At 38.9% G+C, this 26,968-nt stretch overlaps 1 protein-coding gene across 1 annotated transcript in view; it reads right to left on the bottom strand.

Moving 5' to 3' along the window:
- The window catches only part of SYNE1 (spectrin repeat containing nuclear envelope protein 1), a 363,177-nt gene that overhangs the window by 218,015 nt on the left and 118,194 nt on the right, over positions 1–26,968 (bottom strand). Inside the window, exons 33-47 of the mRNA XM_058172424.1 lie at positions 25,235–25,462; positions 22,677–22,775; positions 22,067–22,254; positions 21,832–21,955; positions 20,251–20,417; positions 14,625–14,778; positions 13,656–14,284; positions 10,972–11,151; positions 10,326–10,476; positions 8,826–8,984; positions 7,632–7,814; positions 6,304–6,405; positions 4,954–5,157; positions 3,919–4,126; positions 2,478–2,590 (exon numbers count right to left, since the gene is read on the bottom strand). Coding sequence (XP_058028407.1) covers positions 2,478–2,590; positions 3,919–4,126; positions 4,954–5,157; positions 6,304–6,405; positions 7,632–7,814; positions 8,826–8,984; positions 10,326–10,476; positions 10,972–11,151; positions 13,656–14,284; positions 14,625–14,778; positions 20,251–20,417; positions 21,832–21,955; positions 22,067–22,254; positions 22,677–22,775; positions 25,235–25,462 — 2,889 coding nt within the window. The remainder of the gene's footprint in view (positions 1–2,477; positions 2,591–3,918; positions 4,127–4,953; positions 5,158–6,303; positions 6,406–7,631; positions 7,815–8,825; positions 8,985–10,325; positions 10,477–10,971; positions 11,152–13,655; positions 14,285–14,624; positions 14,779–20,250; positions 20,418–21,831; positions 21,956–22,066; positions 22,255–22,676; positions 22,776–25,234; positions 25,463–26,968) is intronic.

Raw genomic sequence — 26,968 nt, 5'->3', positions numbered from 1 at the left:
CCTTTGCCAAAAAGCAAAGGTTGGAGACCGGACGGTAGTTTGATAAAACAGCTGGATCCAGGGAAGGCTTCTTGAGGAGGGGCCTCACCACCGCCTCCTTCAAGGCGGACGGGAAGACACCCTCCCTCAAAGAAGCATTTACAATTCCCTGAAACCAGCCTCGTGTAACCTCCTGTGTGGCCAGTACCAATCAGGAGGGACACGGGTCCAATAAACATGTGGTCGCATTCAGCCTCCCTAGTATCCTGTCCATGTCCTCGAGAGTCACAGGATCAAACTCATCCCAGATAACATCACCAAGAGTATCCCCCGTCATCCCACCTGGACCCACCCCATCAGAGTCCAGCCCGTCCCGAATCTGAGCGATTTTATCATGCAGATATTGTCCAAAGTCCTCAGCACGGCCCTGCAAGGGGTCCTCCCGCGTCCCCAATGAAGTAGGGAGTGGGTCACCCTAAACAGGGAGGCTGGGCGATTATCTGCCAATGCAATAAGAGTGGAAAAATACTCGCGTTTATCACCACCAGATAGGTCTGAATATAAGACCTAACTAGTGTTCGGTCAGGTTCAGAACGGCTAGCCCTCCAATCACTGTCTACGCATCTTTCCCGGCGCTTCATCTCTCTCAACTCCTCGGAATACCAAGGGGCTGGTCGAGATCGGCGCCGGGTCAGAGGCCACAAAGGCATGACTCGGTCCAAAGCCCCAGTCGCCGACCTTTCCCAGGCGGCGACTAGTTCTTCCGCCGAGCCATGAGCCAGATCCTCAAGAAGTGGCCCAAGCTCCGTCAGAAGCCTCTCCGGGTCCATCAGAAGCCTGGGACGGTTCTGTCTCCCTGCGGTGTGGGTTGGCGGTTCTGAAGTCGAGTCGAAGGAGTGAATGATCAGACCATGACGGGGTTAATAACTAAGTCCCCTAATTCTAGATCATTCAGCCACTGTCCCGAGACAAAAATTAGATCCAGAGTGTTACCCTCGTTGTGAGTGGGACCATTAACTAACTGGGTCAGGTCCAAGGCCGTCATGGAAGCCATGAACTCCCGAGCCGCCGCCGATGATTCACCAACCGAAGGCAGGTTGAAATCCCCCATAACCATAAGTCTGGGGGTATCAACCGCCGTCTCGGCTATCACCTCCAGCAGCTCGGGCAGGGCTGTTGCCACGCAGCAAGGAGCCAGGTACGTGATCAACAAGCCCACCTGTATCCCCAGACCCCACTTCACAAGGAGAGACTCACATCCGGCTATCTGCGGGACAGTGACCTCCCTCGGCTCCAGACCTTCCTTAATAATAACCGCCACCCCCCCCCACCCCTACCTTGGGCCCTCAGCTGATGAAATGCACGGAAACCCGGTGGGCACATTTCAACAAGTGGGACCCCCCCTCTGTGCCCAACCAAGTCTCCGAAATGCCCATCAGGTCCATTGTTAGGAATACCTAACCATGGATTTTTTTTCAGACTGGACAAATGGGAAACAAAATGGCAAATTACTTATGTAATTTGATTTGTGGCAGAATAAATAAATAAGTACGTCCCAACAATAGGTTTGTAAGTCTTCTACATTCAAGAAACATTTTTTTGAATTGTACACACATTACTAGTGCTAACATTGTAAAAATAGCTAATACTATTATTATTTTTTGATTTTTATTTTACCAATCAAATATGTACTTTTATAGTACTTACACCTACAGTTAAGTTTTATATAACATATATAAGTTTTATATAGGTCATAATTTAAATTATAAGATAACATTTTTTTTTTATTTTATTTTTTTGTTTACATTTATACCCCGCCCTTCTCCGAAGACTCAGGGCGGCTTACAGTGTATAAGGCAATAGTCTCATTCTATTTGTATATTTTTACAAAGTCGACTTATTGCCCCCCCCAACAATCTGGGTCCTCATTTATTAATGTACAACTTTTCAATGATGAGAAAGTGTCTGAAAACCCAGAAAGGATTTATGATTTTGATGTATTATTTTTTTTCTGTAACTTCATGGTAGAGTTGACTCCTAGCAACTGCTTGGACCAGTCCTTGCAGATTCTTAGTAAGTTGTGGGGAAATGGTTTGTTTTTTCTCTCTTCCGAGAGCTGAGAGAGAGTGACTGAAGGTCACCCAGTTGGCTTCCTGTTGAAGGTGGGACTAAAACTCAGTCTCCCAGGCTCTACCCTAGTTCCTTAACCACTATACCAAACTGCCTGTACACAACACAATATTATGAGAGTGAGTTCAAAGATTTTGAACAACACTCTTAGTTTGGATCAGAATTATATGAAATAGCTATAAAAAGTCATTAATAAAGCATACTGTCTGTTGCACATTGTGATGTAAAGTCAGTGTTTGATCTGTGTAGGATAGTGGTTGACAACATATATATCAAACACAAAAAGAATTGCTCAATAATCTCATAATAATATCTAGAAACGTTTGCAAGATGAGCAATGTGGAACTCATTCATTCCTGCATACTTACCTGTAGTTTGTGGAGTTTTGCTTCAATAGCTTTACTGTCCCCAGTTGCAATATTTATATCTTTTATTGCAATCTTCAGATTAGAATACCAGTTTTGAAATTCCTCCATAGATTCTTTTTATTAAAAAAAAGAGATACCAAGCATTATCATATAATACAGTAACATTGGTTTATATATTCCATACTTAAAATTCACCAAGAATGTACAACGGTATGGACACCTATATAATCACACACTGAAAGCACACACTTTGCATAAAATGCATAAAATGTGCCCAAAATTTGTGCTTGCCCCCATCCTCATATATAATATTAGTAACAGCAAGGTTATATGCAGATGATACCACTTTAATGGCAGAAAGTGAAGAGGAACTAAAGAGCCTCTTGATGCTGGTGAAGAAGGAGAGTGTAAAAGTTGGCTTGAAACTCAATATTAAGCAAACTAAGATCATGGCATCTGGCTCTCTCAATTCCTGGCAAATAGATGGGGAAGAAATAGAGGTAATGACAGATTTTATTTTCCTGGGCTCCCACTGCAGATGGGGACTGCAGATGGGGACTGCAGCCAAGAAATTAAAAGACACTTGCTCCTCAGGAGAAAAGCTATGGCAAATCTAGACAGCATTCTAAAAAGCAGAGACATCACCTGCCAACAAAAGTGTATATAGTCAAGGCTATGGTTTTCCCAGTTGCAAAGTATGGCTGTGAAAGTTGGGCCATAAGAAAGGCTGAGCAGCAAAGAATTGAGGCCTTTGAACTATAGTGCTAGAGAAGACTCCTGTGAGTCCCTTGGACTGCAAGGCGATCAAACTGGTCAATCCTAGAAGAGATCAACCCTGACTGCTCTTTAGAAGGCCAGATCCTGAAGATGAAACTCAAGTATTTGGCCATTTAATGAGAAAGAGGGACTCATTGAAGAAGAGCCTAATGCTGGGAAAGATTGAGGGCAAAAGAAGAAGAGGACGACAGAGAATCAGGTGGCTGGATGGAGTCACTGAAGCAGTAGGCGTGAGCTTAAATGGAACCCAGAGGATGGTAGAGGACAGGAAGGCCTGAAGGAACATTTATTTTATTTATTTTATTTTACTTTATTTGTCACAACAGTATATATAAGCATAAGCATGAAACAACTATACAACATATAAGTGTATGTATATAAGAGTATATATCATGGGGTCGCGATGGGTTGGACACGACTTCGCAACTAACAACAACAACAGTAGCAAGGTTATTTTTTCAAAATTACTGTTGTGAAACCAAACAATAGAGGACTTGGAAATATCTATAAAATATACTTTCTATAACAGGAATTGTATGAAAACCTAACCCCCAAATTAATTCATGATGTAAATGGAAACTTTATTCTAATACTGGCGTATTTGTCTCCAGCATACATTCCTGTGGGCTAGATGAATCATATATTAAACTCCATGAGAACTCACGTAGGAAATGTTTTTCTAGGGACTCCTGTAAAGAAGCCTGTGTTTTCAAACTCAACTGGTTCACAGCTTCATACTTCTTTATCAGGGACGTTATAGTGCCTCCAAGAGTTTCCAACTCCAAAGATGGATATTTGCGGCAGAGGCCATTAAGCATTTCCTGAGTAGAATCAAAATTGTTCTGCTGTTGGCGAATCTCCTTCTGTATTTTCTGCAGGAACAATGATATTATTACAACATTTAAATACCTTAGAACATAACTTAAAAACTGTTTTATTGACTGTCTATGGAGATTCTCAATCATCCAGGTCATGGTTGTTCCAAAGGTGCTTTTTCTAAAAGGCAACTGCACTTTCTTGGTTTTTTTCATCGAAAATGTTTCACTTCTCACCCAAGAAGAAAAACTAAAAATGGGGGAAGTCCTTGGAATACTAACTAATAGCCAAAGCTTAGCAATTACTTTGAAGAGAAATGTTGATGGATCTACTTTACCACACTTCAAGGTATCTAAATCCCAATTCTTTGTACTAAGACTTCTAGTCAGGGCAAAACTGGACTAAACAGAAATTGAATAATCCCTAAATCTGGGGGGGCGGGGGGTGGAATCAAGCAGTTCAAAATACTGTATTTTTAATTAAAGAATGGTCCTGGTCACATTGCTCTATCTATATGGTGTGAACAGAAGAACACTTTCTCAAGTGCTCTTATTTCCTCAGTCTGAAAGTCTAATTTTTCTTGGAGATGGAGTAAATTCACATACAAAAACAAAAAGTGTATTTTTTTCAGTTAAGTACATTTTACCGAAATGACGTTAATTACAGCCATGTGATCTGGGACATTTTAAATGCACAGACTGTTGAACTCTGACCTCACGTTTTTTTCTTCCCATGAAATGGTAATTAACCTCTAATGGATGAATATTTCAAATAGTGGATTTGTTCACAAGGTCTATTTTAAGGGCTTGATAACAAAGTGAATGCCCCATAATTTTATTCCAATTTGTTCAACAAGTCTGTTTATTAGTTTTATGCTACTTACATTGACTGTCCCAAGATCTGATGGAACCTGACTATGAAAGCAGTTTAATAGTGATTCTTCTGTATTGACAAACCAGTTTTCCATCTGAGTAATAAAGTTATATAACTGGGTCTTCTGAGAATTAAAATCTTTCAAAGTTTCTTTAGCTGTATCATACATTGTTTTGCTATGCATTATCTTCTTCTTTAAATCAGCATCTAAAAACTAAAAGTAAATATAGATACAGTAAAATACTAATAAAGACTATTCCAAAATAAATTTATAAAAGTGACAGTCATATGACAATAAGGTGTATTTGAATTGTTTTGGAGAGATACAAAAAAAATAGACAAACCACTCCACTAAAAGTAAAAAAAGAAACATTTTTAGGCCATTTTTAGCCCTGACTTTTAAAGGAAGGGTTTATAATATAATGATGATTATTAATCAGATATTATAGCATATTTTTTTCAGTCCACAAGTAGAATGTTTTTGATCAGGGATGCATATTTTTTATAAAAAATAAAATACATTTATATTATATTTATATTATTTTTCTCGGCTCTGCCACACAGCATTAGATGGTTTATCAAGCTGGTAGTTTGTCATGAACCTCAGTTCTATTTTTGATAAAAATTTGGAATGTGAAAACAAGTCATTTTGAAATGTTCCTGAAAACAAATAAGGGTGTTTTCTTCTTTGAACCCTGATATTTTTTTTCTACAGATGATGAGATCGACTTCTTTAGAACTTTCTATAAACCAGTGTTGGGTTGCCCCCGGTTTGGACTGGTTCACAAGAACTGGTAGTAAAACCAGCTGGAGGCTCTGCCCACTGACCCGGACGTCATCAGGAAGCTTTTGTGCATGAAGAATGCTTTTATCCAGTGCTCCAAATAAATTGTAGATTACAAAAGCTTAACACCACCTTTGATCTAATTGGTGAACAACTTATACTTCCTCTAATTTAGGGTTGTTGGGGAGATTTTAAAGGGTGAAATGAATGCCTGAGCTCTGCAGAACTTACATATCTGAACTCTTACAGAAATATATCTATTTTGCCTTTTAACCCCTTTTTCTACCACCCTAGAAAATTGCAGGAAAAAAAGTTCCAGGGCAAAACCATGGCCAGACAGAACACAAGGGAGGGGTCGAAAATGTCATTGGCATCAAGTCCTTTTGCACCCATAAGAGATCTAAGTCTGACCCACACTGAATTCCACTGACACTTATTTACCACCTATTTCCTTTGCCTAGATCAGATTCATGTAGACAGCATTAGTATATAGTAAACCTATATTCATTTGAACTTTCTGGACTCCTGATTTCCTGGACTTGACACCCCTCCCCCCACCAGAAAAGTCTATCTTACCAGAAGAATTGGAGGAAGTTCTTCTGAATTTATCAATTTTTTAAGCTTATATATGTTCGAAGTCATTTGCTCCAACTTCTCTTCTTTGTGCTTCACCTGAGACTGCAAAGGAATACATGGGGGAAATGAATGTCTCCCTTTCTGTCATATGTTAACATTTGTCATTATTCACATAAGGAAAGTTTAAAAGCTTGCACTTGGAATATAGCAAATATAAATATTTTGTTCCTGGCACTCTTGCTCCAACTGAAAGAAATACAACAAAGAGTTATACCTTTCTGTGTACAGGTGGTCCTCGCTTAATTATCACCATTGTGGCCAATAACTCAATTGCTAAGTTAGAGGGTTGTAAAGCGAGACATCTCTTGATGGCAACGTGCGATTTTATAGTGCTGGTTTCTTCATTAACTTTGCTTTTGTTGGGAGCTGGCTATGAAGTGCACAAATAGCATTGAGGTGACTGTGGGATATTGCAACAGTCATAAAAAATTGACAATTGCAAAGAATCTGAATCTCAATCATGTCACCACAGGAACATGGCAACAATTGTAAGTGTAGGGGCCAGTTGTAAAGTTACATTTTCGGCACTACTGTAACTTTGAATGGCCAGTAAATAGAATAGTGTTAGTATCACTCTGTAATGCCTTGGTAAGACCACACTTGTAATACTGCATCCAGTTTTGGTTGCCATGATATAAAAAAATATGTTGAGACTCTAGAAAGAGTATAGAGAAGAGCAACAGGGGACTGGAGGCTAAAACATATGAAGAACAGTTGCAGGAATTGGGTTTAATGAAAAGAAGGACTAAGAGTGATATGAGAGCAGTGTTCCAATATCTCAGGGGATGCTACAAAGAAGAGGGGATCAACCTATTTTCCAAAGCATCCAAAGGCAGGACAAGAAGCAATGGATGGAAACTAATCAAGGAGACAACCAACCTATAATTAAAGAGAAATTTCCTGACAATTAGAATAATCAGTAGAACCATTTGCCTCCAGAAGTTGTAAGAGCTCCAACACTGGAGGTTTTTAAGAAGATATTGGACAACCATTTGCCTGAAATTGTATAGTGTTTGCAGACTGAGAAGGGGGTTGGACTAGAAGACTTCTCTGTTATTCTGTAATATGCCAATAGATGAACTGCATATTCCAGAAATCTTCAATGTGCTGCTGTTCATTAAACATTTTTTTAACAATTAGGAGCATTCTGCTTCAAAAATATAAGTACATAGCTTAGAATGTCCAATCATATTCTACTCAATTCTCCTAATCTTAACATGTGCTAAGAATTTAAAATTGGAAATAATAAATATTGTGTATTATGGTACCTGAAATTCATCCAAAAAAACTTCAGTTCCTTGACAGCTTGCCAAGTTGTGTATGATATCATTTGACTGGGAGATGGCGTTATTGCACCATCCGTCAATATTATCACGGATGGCTAGTATGTCTTCCCACAAAGTTACACTAACGCTCAACTTATCTATGTTGTCTTCAATTTTTTCTGAAACCTGTTAAGCAATGAAAGAAAGCATTTCATTTCACTCTGTTTAATCTATTGTAGCTTGTAAGTTACCCATTTCCAAAAAGCTCTAAGTAGTTTACATTAAGTAATAACAACAATTAAAAAATAATTATCTACAAAGCAAACATTTCCTAACGGCACTACTCAACAAAGGCAGATCCATCTTCATTGTCTCGAATGCTTTCCTAAAGGGAAACAACTTCATAAACCACATTGTGGTATGTGAAATACAGAAAAAACAATCCATTTCTAAATTACTTCTGCAAGAATCAACTTGCTAGTAATTATACTCACAAGATACTGACTGAAGTAGTAATGGATTAAAATCCATGGTAAAAAGAGAAGCTGTTTTAAAATGAGAAGATATTCAAAATGCTAAATTATAATGTGGTTTAATTGTTTTTGTCTTAGCTTTATAAGGAAACAAAATCACCATAACTTATTCAACAAATCATAATTAAAGTCAGTTTAAGTAAGCTGCTGATAATTATAGCAATGTGTGTTATATATAATATCCAATTTCTATCTAAGAGAAAAATTATTTTAGAATAAAGTACAGGTAGTCCTCAACTTACGATCACAATTGGGACCAGAATTTCCATTCCTAAACAATGCAATTATTAAGAACCCAATATTACAACCTTTTTGTCATGGCTCATTACAGTTGTTAAGTGAATCTTCTTGTCAGAATCCAGCTAGGAACATCACAAATGGTGATCACATGACCCCAAGACACTGCTACTATTGTTAATACATGCTGGTTACCAAGTACCCAATTTCAATCACATGACCACGGGGATGTTGTGACAGTTGTAATTTGCAAAGACCAGTGATAAGTCACTTTCTTCAGTGCCATTATAATTTTGAATGGTTGCTAAATGAATGGTTGTAACTCAAGGACTGCCTGTATTTGGTTTCTCACAAGAAGCTTTTATTTTAATTTGTATTTTATTGGAACATTCAGCTATCCAAACTTTATTTCAAATATACCACTTACATCTAGCCATTTGTCCACGGTACTGTCCATCTCAGTTTTTATCATCCGAGCATCACAGTTTGGTATCTTTTTCAGTTCTGCAATTAGGTGTTTTCCTTTGTTAGTGAAAGCATCCAGTTCAGTCTGTCTATCATTCAGCTCATTTCTGGCTGCTTCATGCTACAAACAGGAACGTATTATTGTTATCCACTTCATAAATAGATTCACCATCCACCCTCCTTAATATATTTTAGACTGCAATCCTTTATTGAAAAAGAAAATTGCCCCTTCATACTGCAGAGGTACAACATATTTAGGACAAGCCATAAATTTCCAAGTTCATCTTAGCTCAGTCAACTGCTCAAGAATTATTGTTAATGTTGTAGCTACCACTGTAACTTTCAATAACAACTGAATATGGCATCATACAGAACTGGCTATAACTTGAAGCTATGTAGGATGTAAAAAGAGGAAGTACTAAGAAAACTTGAAGTTAAAAAAGCTAAAGGAGACCTAACTAACCAGAGGAGCAGGGGTGAAATTCAGCAAGTTCTGACAGGTTCTGGAGAACCAGTAGTGGAAATTTTGAGTAGTTCGGAGAACTGGCAAATACCACCTCTGGCTGGCCCCAGAGTGGGGTGGGAATGGGGATTTTACAGTATCCTTCCCCTGGAATGGAGTGGCAATGGAAATTTTGTAGTATCCTTCCCCTGCCATCCCCATCAAGACACAACCATCAAGCCACACCACCAGAGGTGGGTTTCAGCAGGTTCTGACCAGTTCTGGAGAACCGGTAGCAGAAATTTTGAGTAGTTCGGAGAACCAGTAGTAAAAATTCTGACTGGCCCTACCCCCATCTATTCTCTGCCTCCCAAGTCCCAGCTGATTGGGAGGAAATGGGGATTTTGCAGTAACCTTCCCCTGGAGCAGGGAGGGAATGGAGTTTTTACAGTATCCTTCCCCTGCCACACCCACAAAGCCAAGCCCACTAAGCCATGTCATACCCACCAAGCCACACCCACAGAACCGGTAGTAAAAAAATTTGGAACCCACTACTGCACACCACGCCCACCAAGACACACACACACACACACACACACGCACGCACACACACGCACACACGCACACACAGAGAACCGGTGGTAAAAAAATTTGAATTCCACCACTGCAGGGGAGGTTCTTGCTGTGGGAGTTCTTTGCTGTGGTCTATATCAGAGGAGAAGACAATCAAGCTGATCTTCATTTACCAATAGAATTGGAGCATTATACTAAAGTGGCCTTCCTGTTGATAAATGCATTTGTCTGATTTTGGAGGTAGTATTCTTTTCTGTGAACATACCTCAATTTTGACTTGAATACTTGAAATATCTCCTCTGTTACACATTTCATTTCAATTAAAAACTAATCACTCTTTGCAAAAAAATAAAGATCTGTCCTCAAAAGTGAAGATTTAAGCAATTGATTAAGAAACTCATACGCTTCCCACAAACGTTTTTTAAGACAAAGATACTTTAAAACTACCTTTGATAAGGCCCTTCGCACATCTCCCTGGTCTTTTAGCACGGCTTTGGCCACTGTTACAGCACTGGCAACCTCTATGGCTTTAGAAACTGTACTTCTCAGATTGTGATACTGTCTTATAATATCAAGAAGGACGCAACCCTGTTCCTGCCTGCAAAGGAAAGAATCACTGTGACATCAACACCAGGACATAGTTTGATGGCTGACAGTAGGTAACATTTCTTACTGGATTATGACTTCATTCCTCTGATCCTTTCACAAGTATAAGACATTTGCTACAATACCATGTATGGCATTAGAAAACTGAAGTTTACACAGCAGGAGTTAAAGTAATGCAATTATATTACATTAGCAACTTACTTGATCTGAGTATTGCTTGCATTGTTACCTACTCCCAGATGAAAAATAGAGCAGGGAAGGGTGTCTACTCTAGGATTTTCCAGTATACTGTTCTCTTTGTCCTAGAAGTACATATCTCTCAAAATAGCTTGATATAGCTCTCAAAATTATGTTTATGGTCCCAAATATAAGCATACTGATTTTACATCACATCTATATATTATTACTAAAGGCTGATTAAGAGGCTGATAAAACCAAGAGTTAAACTTTACATAATGGCACATAAATAAGTATATAACTAACTTACCTTTCTTGGATTAGTTTCTTTGTATCATCCCAAGTTGCTTCCAAACAATTAATTTCTTTGTCAATTGTTTGGGCAAAATGATTATCTTTTAAAGCAATTTGCTTTGCTTTACTCATTAGCCATTTCAATTCATGCTGGTGAGAATTCAGTTCATCATCCAGCTGGTTAAAAATCCTTAACCTGTAAATGAAAACATTAATTATATTTTTAATTTGCTTCGGTGCCCACTATTACAAAGTAAAAGTAACATAAATATAGCATCCTCATCTGTTTCAGCATCTTTAAGGAAACTCTGGAGGAAACTGTGATTATATTAATGGGATTTTTCTAGAAGCCTGATTGATAAGTTTTAGCATTTCTACCAATATAACCATCACTAAAAAATCTATCATCTTACATCACACTTTCAAACTTTGCTTTGGAAACCTTAAAGAAATGTTTAATATGATGTAACAGCCTCTGCTTCAGTTGCATCATAATGTTCTTACACATAAACACTAACATCTGAAATTCTATACTCAGATATCATGGTATTGTTTTATCAGAACCCATTAACAAAGCACAAAAGGGTCAGATTTATGCTGATCTCTTCATCTGATGTTACAAAATGCAGCGGATGGAGGAAAATCTTTTAATCAGGTTAGATGCATTATCCACAATATCCACAGTTCAAAACCAGTTTACATTAAATAGTGGTTGAGGTAATTGGCTTGAGTTCATACACTGCACTTACAGCCAAAAAATAAATAAGTTTTAAAAAGAGTATTTCCCCAGCATATCAATATTTCTTTTCATAATACAAGATTTGGGCATATAACAAATATGAGTTTAGACTTTTGCTATTATATTTATGTCTAGGGAATATACAGTACAGAGTGATAAATCATCTACTAGGAAAGGTCTCAATGTTTCCAATCCACAAGTAATGTAATCACAAAGCTGTCTAAGGAAATATTGCAGTCAAACTGTATAATGATTTACATTAAAAGCCTTTAACTAGGAAGAAAATGCTGAAAAACTCTTTCTAAAAATCTTGCCAAGATTGCAGGGACTTGCCAGTCAGTTACTAGGTATCAATACTGGCTTGAAGGCACAACCATATAATATAGTGAACATTTACTGACCACAATGCATGCCTACTACAAAATGTAAATTGTATCATGCAAAACATTACAGTACATTCATTTCTGTTTTGATTAACTGAATCAGGATTTATACATTAAGAGCTAACAAGACGCACAGAGTAACTCTGTGGGTAAGATATATAAACTTGAAATACTATATATAAACAAAACAAAGAAAAAGGCACTTTATATAACAAGCAATTACTGCTACCCAGCCTGACCACATCAAGGATTATAGTTAGAACCATCTGCATCTCTTAGTTGTCTGCTCTTAACTTAGTGTACAATACCAATCCAACAAATGAGGATGATAGAGGGAGTTGGTCGGAGCTCCCATATAACACCAATCCTGCGCAAACTGCACTGGCTGCCTGTGATCTTCCGGGTACACTTCAAGGTGTTGGTTACCACCTTTAAAGCGCTCCATGGCTTAGGACCGGGTTTTTTACGGGACCGCCTACTGCCACCGTTTGCCTCCCACCGACCCGTGCGCTCTCAAAGAGAGGGACTCCTTAGGGTGCCGTCAGCCAAGGAATGTTGACTGGCGGCCCCCAGGGGAAGGGCCTTCTCTGTGGGGGCTCCTACCCTATGGAACGAGCTTCCCCCTGGACTTCACCAACTTCCGGATCTTCGGACCTTTCGCCGCGAACTTAAGACCTATTTATTTACCCATGCAGGACTGGCATAGAACTTTTTAGTTGTTTTTACGATTTTAAATTTTTAAATTAGGTTTTTGGATTTTAAAGGTATTTAAATTCAGGCTAAATTTAATAAGTTTTTTAATTGATATTTTATTGTATGTATTTGATTTTTGTTTTATTCTGCCTGTTCACCGCCCTGAGTCCTTCGGGAGAAGGGCGGTATACAAATTAAAATATTATTATTATTATTATTATTATTATTATTATTATTATTATTATTATTATTATTATTATTATTATTATTATTAAAACAATCTTTGTAGGAAAAAGTGGTCCAATTTATACTTCATTCCAGAATTATTATTCTGAAAATAGTAACAAAATATGTACACAATTTCTTTCAACCCTTAGTCTGAAGCAGGGGTGAAATCTAATTACCTTCCCTACCAGTTTGGAAGAGCTCGCTCTGCTCGTGCGTGCACATCATGCGCGCATCATGTGCGCGCACGGACCTTCTACTCATGCGCAAACCCTTCTGCACATGCACAGAGGGTAAAAAACAGATAACTTCCATAACAATAACCGGGTGGGCGGGCAGAGGCTTGCGCTGCTGTCGCTACCGGTTCTCTGAACCACCTGCCACCATTGCTACCGGTTCGGCCGAACCAGTCCGAACCGGTAGCATTTCACCCCTAGTCTGAAAATGCCTAATCAATACAACTACTTAAATTTAGCATTGTTTACAGGATGAGGGAAGAACATAAATAGACAGCAAATATAGAAATCAGTCTGGGTGCAGCAGTTTGGATCCAATATGGGATAAACTACGCAAAATGAAGTTTTGACTAAGAAACAGCTGCTTGCTTACTGAAACAAGTATTATAAATTCAATGCTGCTGGGGACCTGATTTCTTTTTACCTTTGCTGAACTTCTTGAAGGTTTGGTTCTTTCAGTCCTTCCTTGTCAGCCCTTTCTTCAAGATCTTCAATTTGTTTTAAAAGATGTTCCTTACGCTCTAGGATGGATGAACACAGAGCACTAAGGGCCTCTGCTTCACTTTGCTTAGATCCAAGCAGAGACTGAATGGATTCCAGTTCTATACAGACACTGTCGGCAATGTTACTGCTGGAACTCCTCTGCTGAGAGCTTCCTTGTTTTAAATGGTAGTGGGCTTTAGTAAGGGATACATCTAAACTGGCTGCTGTAGATTCCAGTTTGTTGACATCTTGAACGACCTCACTTAGTTTCTTCTTCAGCATTTCTGATTTTGACTTGTCTATGTTTTTCGTTGTTTCTACCTTTTGTCTCAACTGGTGAAGTACATGTGATGCAGAGATATGAAGCTCTAAAAAGGCCTTGAGATGGGGAAGAACTTCTTGACGGCGGCTGATTACTTGATCAGCCTCTTGGTACAACTGGAGACAGTCTTCAACTTTATTTTGGAATACACTGTGATCTTCTGGCTGAGTGAAAGAACACAACTTTTCAACATGGCTCTTCAGACTCTGTAGCTCTTTGTCTTTTCCTTCCACTTCTAATTTATGCTCCTATAAGAACGAGAGAAAGATTTTTTTTTTTTTACAAAAAAATGTGTAAGCCTTTGCTTAGTGACATGAGATGTATATCTCTTGCTATTGCAATAGCAGTTTGGAAACTAACAAATTGCAACGCTCACCCTTCACTTGGGTGGGGAGCAGAAGACAAAATGCAAAGAAGAAAAAAGACCTCTCTTTATACTGCCATTGCAATTTCTGAGAAATAACAGGACGGATGGAGATGGTTCTTTGGGATGTGGGTACTTAAGAGGAAGAATCTGTATTCTACTAAAGATGTCCTAGAACCTCTTTGGTAAAATGCTCTTATTCAGTTCATTATGAATTATTTTACCTTATTTTGACATATAGCGGGCTGTTGATCGGTTATATCAATCTCTGATGTTAGCTGTAGTTTACAAAGAAATTGCTTGATCCATTCAGAAAAACTGAGAAGAAGCTCATCATACTGTCTGTGTTCATCAAGTACAGATTGGAGGAAAATTATCCTAGAAGACACCATGGTTAGTAAGCATATGGCATTTACTCTTTCACCAGAACTTTCAATAGTTTTTGCTTTTAAAACCACAGAACTAGAAAAGGGTGAAGTTTGTCAGAATTCTAGGTTTGCCTTTATGCCCAAGGATATGTGCAACAATACAACAAACAGTAACAACAAAAAACAAAACAATACAACAAAAAGGGCATTATGATGTGATACAGCAATCTATATAGGGAATTGGAGGATTCATACAACTCTGATGAGATTATGCTTTAAAAACACAGCACAATCATTTTATTTATTTATTTATTTATTAATCATACTTTTATACCGCACCATCTCCCGTAGGACTCAGGGCGGTTCACAGGCATATTAAAAAACAATATAATAAATAAGCATTAAAAACCCAATTTAAAACTAAATATTATCATAGCCAAATCACTAAAAACGGTAAAAACCAATTAAAAAACCCTTAAAATTTAGTTAAAACATTTTATTCTTAGGCTAGTCCAGCGCGCTGAAATAATAAAGTCTTCAGTTCACGTCTGAAGGTCCGGAGGTCAGGGAGTTGTCGTAATCCCGGAAGAAGCTCGTTCCACAGGGCTGGTGCCGCCACAGAGAAGGCCCTCCCCCTGGGGGTCGCCAACCTACATTGTTTGGTCAACGGCACCCTGAGGAGGCCCACTCTGTGGGAGCGCACGGGTCGTTGGGAGGCAATCGATGGCAGAAGGCGGTCTCGAAGGTATCCCGGTCCTAAGCCATGGAGCGCTTTAAAGATGGTAACCAAAACCTTGAATTGTACCCGGAAGGCTACTGGTAGCCAGTGTAGACCGTGCAGGATGGGTATTATATGGGAGCAACGCGGTGCTCCCTCTATTACCTGCGCGGCCGCATTCTGGACTAACTGGAGCCTCCGGGTGCTCTTCAAGGGGAGCCCCATGTAGAGAGCATTGCAATAGTCCAGGCGGGAAGTGACGAGGGCGTGAGTGACCATGCGTAAGGCGTCCCGGTCAAGGAAGGGGCGCAACTGGCGAATCAGGTGAACCTGATAAAATGCTCCCCTGGCAACGGCTGTCAAATGATCCTCTAAGGACAGCTGATCGTCCAGGAGAACGCCTAAGTTGCGCACTCCCTCCCTGGGGATCAGGACTTCCTCCCCCACAGTCAGCGATGGTGTAAGCCAAGGGTGTCCAAACTTGGCCCCTTGAAGAGTGGTGGACTTCAACTCCCAGAATTCCCCAGCTAGCATGAGCTATAAATATGAGCAAGTTGCTAGCTGGGGAATTCTGGGAGTTGAAGTCCACCACTCTTCAAAGGGCTAAGTTTGGACATCTCTGGTGTAAGCTGACTGTACCGGGACGCTGGAACCCACAGCCACTCTGTCTTGGAAGGGTTGAGTCGGAGCCTGTTCCTCCCCATCCAGACCCGCACGGCCTCGAGACACCAGCCCATCACCTCAACGGCTTCGTTGGGGTGGTTCGGGGTGGAAATGTACAGCTGAGTATCATCAGCGTACAGATGATAATCCACCCTGAAACCACGGATAACCTTACTCAGCGGCTTCATAAAGATGTTGAACAGGAGAGGCGAGAGAACAGACCCCTGAGGCACCCCACAAGTGAGGCACCTTGGGGTCGACCTCTGCCCCCCTGCCAACACCGTCTGCGAACGGTCAGAGAGATAGGAGAAGAACCACCGATAAACGGTGCCTACCACCCCCAATCCCTCCAACCGTCGCAGAAGGATACCATGGTCGATGGTATCAAAAGCCGCCGAGAGATCTAATAGAACCAGAACAGAGGAACAACCCCTGTCCCGGGCTCTCTAGAGGTCATCCACCAACGCGACCAAAGCCGTCTCGGTGCTTTATCCGGGTCTGAAACCGGACTGGAACCGGGTCCAGATAGACAGTTTCCTCCAGGTGCTGAGGAAGCTGATATGCCACCACACTCTCAACAACCTTCGCCAAGAAGCGAAGGTTGGAGACTGGACGGTAGTTCGCTAAAACAGCCGGGTCCAGGGAGGGCTTCTTGAGGAGGGGCCTCACCACCGCCTCTTTCAAAGCGGCGGGGAAAACACCCTCCAACAAAGAAGCGTTGGTAACTCCCTGGAGCCAGCCTCGTGTAACCTCCCGTGTGACCAGTACCATCCAGGAGTGACACGGGTCCAATAAACATGTGGTGGAATTCAACCTACCCAACAACCTGTCCATGTCATCAGGAGTCACAGGATCGAACTCAGCCCAGATAACACTCTCAAGACTCGTCTCCGCCATCCCACCTGGATCTATCCAATCAGTGTCCAGGCTGTCCCGAATCTGAGCGATTTTATCAGAAAGATACTGAACAAAATCCTCAGCGCGTCCCTGTAAGGGGTCCTCCCGAGCCTCCTGAGCAAGCAGGGAGCAGGTCACCTTAAACAGGGTGGCTGGGCGATTATCTGCTGATGCGATGAGTGCAGAGAAATAGTTATGTTTCGCCGCCCTAATCGCCACTAGATAGGTCTGAATATATGACCTCACTAGCGTTTGGTCAGATTCGGAGCGGCTGGACTTCCAAGCGCTCTCTAGGCTTCTTTTCCGGCGGTTCATCTCTCTCAGCTCCTCGTTGTACCAAGGAGCTGGTCGAGTTCGTTGCCGGGTCAGAAGCTGCAAAGGCACGACGCGGTCTAAGGCGCCAGCGGCTGCCTCCTCTCAGGCGGCCGCCAGCTCCTCAGCCGAGCCGTGGGCTAACTCTCTCGGAAATGGCCCAAGCTCCGTCAGAAACCTCTCAGGGTCCATCAGGCGCCTGGGACGGAATCATTGGACCGGTTCCATCTCCCTGCGGTGAGGTGTAGTGGTCCGAAAGTCTAGCTGAAGGAGTAAATGATCTGACCATGACAAGGGTTGAGATATTAACTCCCCTAACTCCAGATCATTTAGCCACTGTCCCGAGACGAAAATCAAGTCCAGTGGGTTACCCCCGACGTGGGTGGGGACCGCAACTACCTGGGTCAGGTCCAAGGCCGTCATGGAAGCCATGAACTCCCGAGCTGCCGTTGACGAATCGCCCACCGACGGCAAGTTGAAATCCCCCATGACCATAAGTCTGGGGGTCTCAATCGCCGTCCCGGCTATCATCTCCAGCAGCTCGGGCAGGGTTGCCATCACGTAGCAAGGAGCCAGGTACGTAATCAGCAAGCCCACCTGCACCCCCCGGCCCCACCTCACGAAGAGGGTTTCACAACCGGCTATCTGTGATCCAGACTCTCGTTGATAACAACCGCTACCCCCCCACCCCTACCCTGGGCCCTCGGCTGATGAAACACACGGAAACCTGGCAGGCACATCTCAGTGAGGGGAACCCCCCCCTTCCGTGCCCAGCCAGGTCTCCGTAATGCCCATTAGGTCCGCTCCCCCCTCTTGAATAAGATCGGATATGAGGGGGGCCTTATTCATGACGGACCTGGCATTACATAACATCAGTCGAAGGTCCTGGTTCCGGGGGATATAACCACTCGGAACCCGAGTGAAGCCTAGGGGCCCGGAGTGCGGTATCGCTTTCAAACAGCAAGAACGCACTCCCCGAACATGATACGAGCCCCTGCTTCCGCCATACCTGCCCCTCCCACGTACCGTGCAGATGGAAGTGCCCATACATGGTCGAGCCTTAACCTCCTCCAAGACCTCCAATTTACAAACCTCCAGATCGTGAACCTTAGAAGGGACTAGCCTAATCCCCTGTGGGCGTGCCCCCCCACCCACCCCACCCCCTAACCCCTTATTTGAATTAGATAAAATCATATATACAGTATGTCTATTCAAATTATTAATCAATCTCAGAAAATGTTTTCTGCATATCCTTCCTTATTTCTAGAGATCCCTAGATGTACTGAAAGGGCCCTGCTTAAAGTACACCAAATTTCTGAAACAGAAACTTGACCAATTAAAAAATGATGCTAATCACTCATTGTGCAACTTGACTTTTAAACAGCTTTTAAACAACTTTCCAAGCTTTCTCCTTTTTTTAATCTGTAAACTTAATAATGGGATTATTTAATTCATTAATTTAGATAATTTATATGGCTAAAGATTTTATACATGATGCTGGGCAGCTAATAATCCACCAAAAAAAAGTACTAAAAAAATCTAATCAGAAAATACAAAACAAAATGAAAGCAAGCATAATACAATAGCTGAGGCATCATAACAAACAGGATATATTTTCACTGGTTAGGTTCTGTAGTTACTTTTATAATGCGCATTTAGTCTGAGAATTCTAACTATAAACTGAATTTAAATGAAAATAAATAACTTTTGAATAAATAGATATTTCCAGAGAAGCAGCTATATTGATGTAGTGCAGGAAAACTAAAAACAGACGAAACACAGTCTTTTGGATCTTTAATGACTAGTGTCCCGTCATAAGCATTGAATCAAGTTCTAATTAACCAGATGCAATAAAAATTATTATATGTCAATGTGTGTGTGACAATGTGCGTGGATATACACATTTCACATGACTATAAATAGTGAAATAAGAAACGCACAAAAATTCAAAAGGTAATTAAGTCAACCTTCAATGTATATATAAATTCTTACAATGAACAACTGTAATGACAGTGGTAACGTCCTGGCAGAGTCATTTGCGCGCACACACATTTCCAAGTTATTTCATTTTATACTAGAGCATAAGATTAAACAATAGGGCCTCTGGTGGCTCAGACTGCTAAGACAGTCTGTTAACAGCAGCGGCTTGCAATTACTGCAGGTTCAAGTCCCACCAGGCCCAAGGTTGACTCAGCCTTCCATGCTTTATAAGGTAGGTAAAATGAGGACCCAGATTGTTGGGGTCAATAAGTTGACTTTGTATATAATATACAAATGGATGAAGACTATTGCTTAACATAGTGTAAGCCACCCTGAGTCTTCGGAGAAGGGCGGGATATAAATGCAAATAAAAAAAAAAAGACCAGGAAAAGAAGGTGAAGAAAAGCACAGTAGACAATAGACACAGTCACAAATAATCAATATTACTTTCATTATTCATTTTTCCAGAGAACATCCAGGCAATAATAAACAAACACATCTAGAACTATATCCTAACGTGGAAATCTGAATGTGGGGATAATTCTAGCTAGATTTACACATAATGCAAAGCCATAATGAGGCTTGGACTTAGCATAACATTAGAACTAATCGTTATATTGCTTGGAAAAACATCAAAATTATAAAGCAAACCAGATAAATAGACCTTTGGCTGTGGTTGCAGAAGGGAGACTCTATTGCCTCTATGTCTCAAAAGAAAAAGTGGTTAAAACTTCTTTCAAAATTGCAATGATTCCACATCTGGAGAGATTTATTGGTTTCCTATATTTTCTATAAACCTTCTGTAATGTTCAGATTATGTAGGCCCATTTCTATGGACATGTAATGAAACTTGTGGATTTGTATTATATTAAGTCAGTCATAATGTCTGGGTCATTAAGCATAAATACAAACCTCCTGTTAACGGTTTGAGGTAGAATTTTCCATCTTTCATCAACTTTTTCTAATTCTTTTTTAACTGGTCTCAGACTTTCACTGTAACTTGCTTTAAATAGTGTCTCATTCAACTGGAAGAGGCTGGTATAATGTGAATCATGAGATGCAATATCCATTTTCAAATCCTGAGAAACATAAAAATATGCATTAGATAAATAGCTTATATAGCATGAAAATTAAGAAACAAATATAAAATAACAACAATAAAAAGTCTGAAACAAGTATAAATATATGCAAGAGTCTTAGCGCCTGATTTCAGGGAAGGTACTTTTGCAATGTTCAATATAGTTGCCTGAAATATTGAAAATACACAAAGAAAATAAAAGACAGTCCAATTTGAGTTTCAAATGTATTATGCAATTTTATTAGATCGATACCTCAATAAAAGATTCTACTATTTATTCCCAAATTGTGACTAACAGAAATTGGGGAGTTTTTCTTAGATAAGAATACTTACAGAAATCTTTAGGAGGACTCAAGATAGTACCCTGACTGCCAGCTAGGAAAACAGGCATTTGTGTCATATATTTTTTTATTTGCATTTATATCCCACCCTTCTCCGAAAACTCAGGACGGCTTACACTATGTTAAGCAATTTTGAAAGCTGTGCAGCTTGTTACACATTTAAAAGCTATCAAAAACATGGAAGCTAAATCTCTTAATTTAGGTTTCAGATTTAGGAACACTAGAATTGATCTTCCTCATTTCTCATACACTTTTTGCATTACAATTTCTTCTTCAGTTAAAGGAAGACTTTCTTCAGAAAGTTGTCTCTCTTTGATGTTTTTCATTATTTCTGAGGTTATGATATTTAGAAATGTTTGAGAACTTTACTGATTTTACTTGCCTCGCAAAAAACGGAGAACTAGAATTGAGAGTTTAAAACATTTAAAAGGAAATAAATGACTTTTCTTTTTGGAAGAGCAAATAGAAAGTGCCTTTTCTGTAGGAAATATGTCTTGTTTTTATACCAATTGTAAAACAAATACTTGAAGGCCAATTACCAGAGCATAAGATGGCTACATTAAAGGAAATATTTATGAGCTCCTGAAGTGCTTGAGCATTTTAACTCTTTACTAGAACTAGAACTTTCTACTGAAGAACAAATCCCTCTAGAGACAACTGAGAAGGATTCACCTGATTTACAAAGGCAACTGAATGATGGTTTAAAGACTGAAAAAGACATAGTGAATTACCTTTTCAAATTGAAATATAAGAAATTATTGGATTTACGTCATAGAAACTACAAGGTTATCAATAAATACTCAAAAGTTTTGTTTTCATGTCTCATTCAATAAAAGAAGGCTATAGCTTTATCACACTATACTTGGAGTGCATATCACTTCTGTTAAATTATTCACCAGATTCAATATATTGAGTTATTTTCAAGGAATGGATTATTCCATTATGTTATGGTTTGTTTAATTTGAAATACTCAGCAGAGAGTTATTACCATTGCTAGAGTTCCACGTTATTTTATAAAAATGAAGCTACTATAAAATTAGGGAAACATTTGAGTTGCCAACCCGGAAATCTTACTTGAAGTAATTGTAGTTCATTTTCTAGTTTAACTTTGTCAGCAGAAACATGCTGTTCTGTAGGTCTGACTGCAGTTTCACACTTCTCTAACCAAGTCAAAAAGGTAGACAATTCCTTCTCCAATCTAGTGGAATATTGTAATAAATAAATAATTCCGTTAATCCAATGCTACTAAAATATTTTTTTCAATCTGCAAAAACTTTTGTAGCTGAAGAGAACACAGAGTACTTCTTACCTCTGACATTGTACTAGATGAGTCTCTAAAGAGTCATGTCTCTCTTTCACTTGTTTCATAATATTTTCATGTTTTTGCTGAAGCATTACAATATCTTGATTTGCTTTTTCTTTGTTTGTAAGTTTGCGACAGCAAGATGATAAAGAAGTCAGTGCTTGATTTGTTTTTTCCAGATCTTGTGAGAGGTCCTGCTTAATACAAAACAGAAAGTCATTTAGCGTTATCATCACAGATGCACTGATTTATATATTGCAATGTAGTTAATAAAAAGTTACAATTAAATTTCAAGTTATTTAATTCAAGCAATTTTAGAAAGTATACATGCTTAGCTGTGGTACATTATTTCCCAATTTGTGAATACAAGTTTTCTCAATTTAAAAATTGTCTATAAGTGATATGTCTCATATTGTGCATATAAAAGATAGGCTTAAGGCAACTATCCAAGTGGAACTTTTAACTTGTGCCACAACAAACTAGTTGTTGACCACAGAAATATCATATTTCTTCATTTGCTAAATTCTGACTATAACCCTGTTCAGAACACTAAATGCCTTTTAGTTATTGATCCTCTCAAACAAGTGATAAAACAAAAAGTTATAAGTTTTATTACCGTAAGGTCTTGGAGAGCCTTATAAGTTTCTGCTAATGAACAGGATGAAATATCAAGCTCCATCAGTTTAGCTTCAGAACTGCTTAAGACTTCTTGAATCTGAATGAATAAAAGAAGAGGAGGAAAAGGAAGAAGAGGAAGAAGGAGGAGGTTACACTGCCATTTTCTAACATTTTAAATAATTAAACAGATTCTTTAGAGTATAGCTTATAAATTGCAATAGCTCATAAGGTCAATATGGTGTGAGAGAGTTGTAGTCTCCTCCTTACTAATATTTCTGTAATTCGTAATTTCTGTAACGTAATTGTTCATGCAATTAAATTGATTTTTGTTACTTATGTTAATCCTAATTCTGAGATTTTAAGAATGATTTATGTTTTTAAAGTAGTATTCTACCACTAGGATTACTGTGCTTTATTGATAAAAATATCAATAACAATATCTTATGTTAAAGGTGAGAGTCTGTATGGTGGAGTGGTTAAGGCATCAGCCTAGAAACTGTGAGTTCTAGTCTTGCCTTAGGCACAAAGCCAGCTGGGTAATCTTAGACCAGTCATTTTCTCTTATACTAGGAAGGAAACAATGGCAAACCACTTCTAAAGAACTTTACCAATAAAACCTCACCAGGGAGTTCACCTGGCTGTGTCCAGGAATTGAACATTAGGCTGACTCAACTATGCACAAAAACATAGGAAGTGGGGTACAGAAAAATGGCAACACTTATCTGGGCTGATAAGTCAAAATTTGAAATATTTGGCTATAATAGGAAACAGTTTTGTCACCAAAGGAACGGAGAGCGGTACAATAATGAGTATCTGCAGGCAATAGTGAAGCATGGTGCATTACTACAAATGGAGTTGGAGGTTTGATCAGGATCAATGTGTTCTTAAAGCTGAGAAATACAAGCAGATATTTATCTATCAGGGAGATGTGTGATTGGCTCCAAATTTATTCTGCAGCAGGATAACAGTCCCAAACATACAGCCAATGCCATTAAGAACTATCTTCAGTGTAAAGAAGAACAAGAAGTCCTTGAAGTGATCGTTTGGCCTATACAGAGCCCAGATCTCAATATCATTGGGTCTATTTGGGATTACATGAAGAGACAAAAGAATTTGAGGCAGCCTACATTTGTAGGCTGTAGATCTGTGTTTAGTTTTCCAAGATGTTTGGAACACCAAAAACTGTGTTCAAGTATACCTAGAAGAATTGATGCTGTTTTGAAGGCAAAGGGTGGCCACAATAAATATTGTTTTGATTTGGATTTATCTTCTGTTCATTCACTTTCTATTTTGTTAATAGATAGACTATTAACACTTCTACTTCTGAAAGCATTCCTAATTTACAGCATTTTTGCACAACTGCATAACATTTTTGCACAGTACTCTGTGTGTGTGTGTGTGTGTGTGTGTGTGTGTGTGTGTGTGTGTGTGTGTGTATCAGAAATACATGCTAACTTGGTAGGAAATTATGGGAGGATTTAGCATCAGGCAAGTTTGCTTAAAACAGAAGTTTATAGTAACAATATTCTTGACTAGAAGGACTATTTTAAAGATACATAAGTTAACCTAAGATAAGTGTCATGATGACCGCAATAAATATTTGATTGACTGACATCATGATAAAGCACAACTTGTTCTGAAAGAATAAATCACAGGAAGCTTCAGAAAAGCATATTTTCTCTCCCACTTCATCCTCCACACAGGCTCCTTAAAAGCATCTAACTATGGTTTGAAGAAATCCAATTTCAAATAATTGATTATTAATTTGACTTTTTTTCAAGTAATCCATACTTTAAAAATAACTTGATTTGGATATAACTCTAGATCATGGTTAACAAAAAATAAAAAGTGAAAATCTTTTCATAATACAGGGGGGTATGATATATTTATTATTTGGTTGTGTCCAACCAATCTATTTTACCATATTTTAGATTTAATTTTAGCATTTTACACATGAAGGATTTTGAAGCAACTATTTTTGAACCAAATACTTTAATCAATGTTTCTCAACCTTTGCATGTTTAAGATGTGTGGATTTCAACTTCCGGAATTCTCCATTCATTTAAAACAATATTTAAATATAGGTAGCCCTTGACTTACGAGTACAATTGAGTCCAAAATTTATGTTGCTAAGTGAGACATCTGTTAAGTGAATTTTGCCCCATTTTACAACCTTTCTTGCCAGAGTTGTTAAGTGAATCATTGCAGTTGTTAACTTAATAACACGGTTAAATGAATCTGGGTTCCCCATTGACTTTACTTGTCAGAAGGTTGCCAAAGGGAATCACATGAACCCCGGGACACTGCAACTGCCATAAATAAGAACCAGTTGCCAAGCATCCAAATTTTGATTATGTGACCATGGAGATGGTCATAGGTGTGAAAAACAGTCATAAGTCACTTTTTTCAGTGCTGTTGTAACTTTGAAGGGTCGCTAAACAAACTATTGTAAGTCAAAGACTACCTATAGACCCTTTGTGTCTTAATGTGGTTTAGCACTCAACTGTCACTGTTGTTGTTTTTTTGAATGGCCTATACAAAATTAATGTGTTCTACCTTTCTAAAGTTTTCCTCAAATTTTTGCTGCACCGATGCCCTTCCTGCGATGGTTCCTTCCAAATTCTCTGTATGGTCTATGAGTTCTTCCCAGTATCTCCTAATCTGTGTCATCTTGGCTTTAATATGTGCTGATTCTCCAGAAGTAAGATACTGAGAGAAAAGTTGAGCATCCTCTTCTAGCTTTGGGATTTCGTTGTCCTTGTCAGCTATTTCATTCTTAACAGCCTAAAATGTAAATAAGTGTACATAAAGAAGCCACATCTTAGGTTGTATCATACATTACATGGAAATAACTTTTGCTTCAAGCAAAAAAGGGCATTCAACAATCACCTGTATCTATCATGTTATACATCATTCATTCATGCATTTATTACAGTATCAGGTTTAAATATGTTATATATGGATAAAACATAATTATTGGACTTAACTATTTTTCTTTCAACCATGTTTTCATTCTTCTCCATATATAACACAATTTTCATTTCTTAAATTATTCTATAGTAATCAGACAATTGCCATATAGCATATAGCAATGTTACTGGAATTTTTGTGTGAAGTTCTTTGCAATTGATTCAAATTCTAATAGACTATTAGCACTTATCAATCATATTTCCATGTAGTTTAGGAGAAACACTGGTTATTAATATTCTTGTACTCATCATTCTTGTACATTCTTGTAATCAAATATCTTATTTGCTCTAACGCAGATACAGCTGATATAAATGTACTCCATATTTTTTTAAAATTTGGAACAATTAACTGTAGGTGGTTTGTTCACTGGAATTCTTTGGCTTTGTTCTATTTGTAGTAAGTATTGACTAACCCGTTAGTTTATGAGAACATCCAGATTAACATGAATTAGCTAGTTGGTTTTTTAAGACGAATGTGCAGGAAATGAAAAATAAAACACACAATTCAATTAATAGCTTCTATTCATTTGCCAATTCACACTGATCACAGCAATATGCATACTGCTGGAAAATGACAATTTATAATTGAATTGACTGTAACATAGAAAATGGGCCTAGACTAATTTGGATTCTTGGTCCATCTCTTACTGTTACAACTGTTACTGTTATTACTGTTACAAGCAAGTGTGCAAAATGTGAGATGACAGGCTGCATGTGACCCACCACTATTCTTTTTCAGTTGTTTGGGGGATAGGAGAAAATTTAAGGTTGGGGAAGAACTGAGTGACATAAACCACTTAAAGTACTCCTTTTGCCCCTTTAAATTCTTGGTCTCCTTCCACACAGTTAAATCCATTTTAGATCCTGCCCCTGACTACTTTTGAATTATAGCCATAAATATGCTGTATGAAGCTGGTTGCCACTTCGGACTGAAGATGGTCAGCTAGAATTTCAGATAAGAGACAGAACCAACCAGTGGTGGGATTCAAGTAATTTAACAACCGGTTCTCTGCCCTAATGATTTCTTCCAACAAATAGTTTGTCAAAGTGCTCAGAAAGTTAACAACCGGTTCTCCCGAAGTGGTGCGAACTGGTTGAATCCCACCACTGGAACCAACTTGATCAACTGAATTGGGAATTACTGAAGTCAGAATAAGCGTTCTCTTCCCTCAAAATGAAATAGACTACAGTGTTAGCTATAATTTGCCTTTGCCAATGATACTATAGGTTTTGTGACATTGAAAGAGATCTTTAACAAAGCTTACATCGTATTCTTCAAAGGCTATGGATCTTTGAAGGAAGCCAATATGATAAAATTATA

This window comes from Ahaetulla prasina, chromosome 1 (assembly GCF_028640845.1).
Source record: "Ahaetulla prasina isolate Xishuangbanna chromosome 1, ASM2864084v1, whole genome shotgun sequence".
Lineage (NCBI taxonomy): Eukaryota > Metazoa > Chordata > Lepidosauria > Squamata > Colubridae > Ahaetulla > Ahaetulla prasina.
This window is presented reverse-complemented; position numbering and strand designations above follow the sequence as displayed.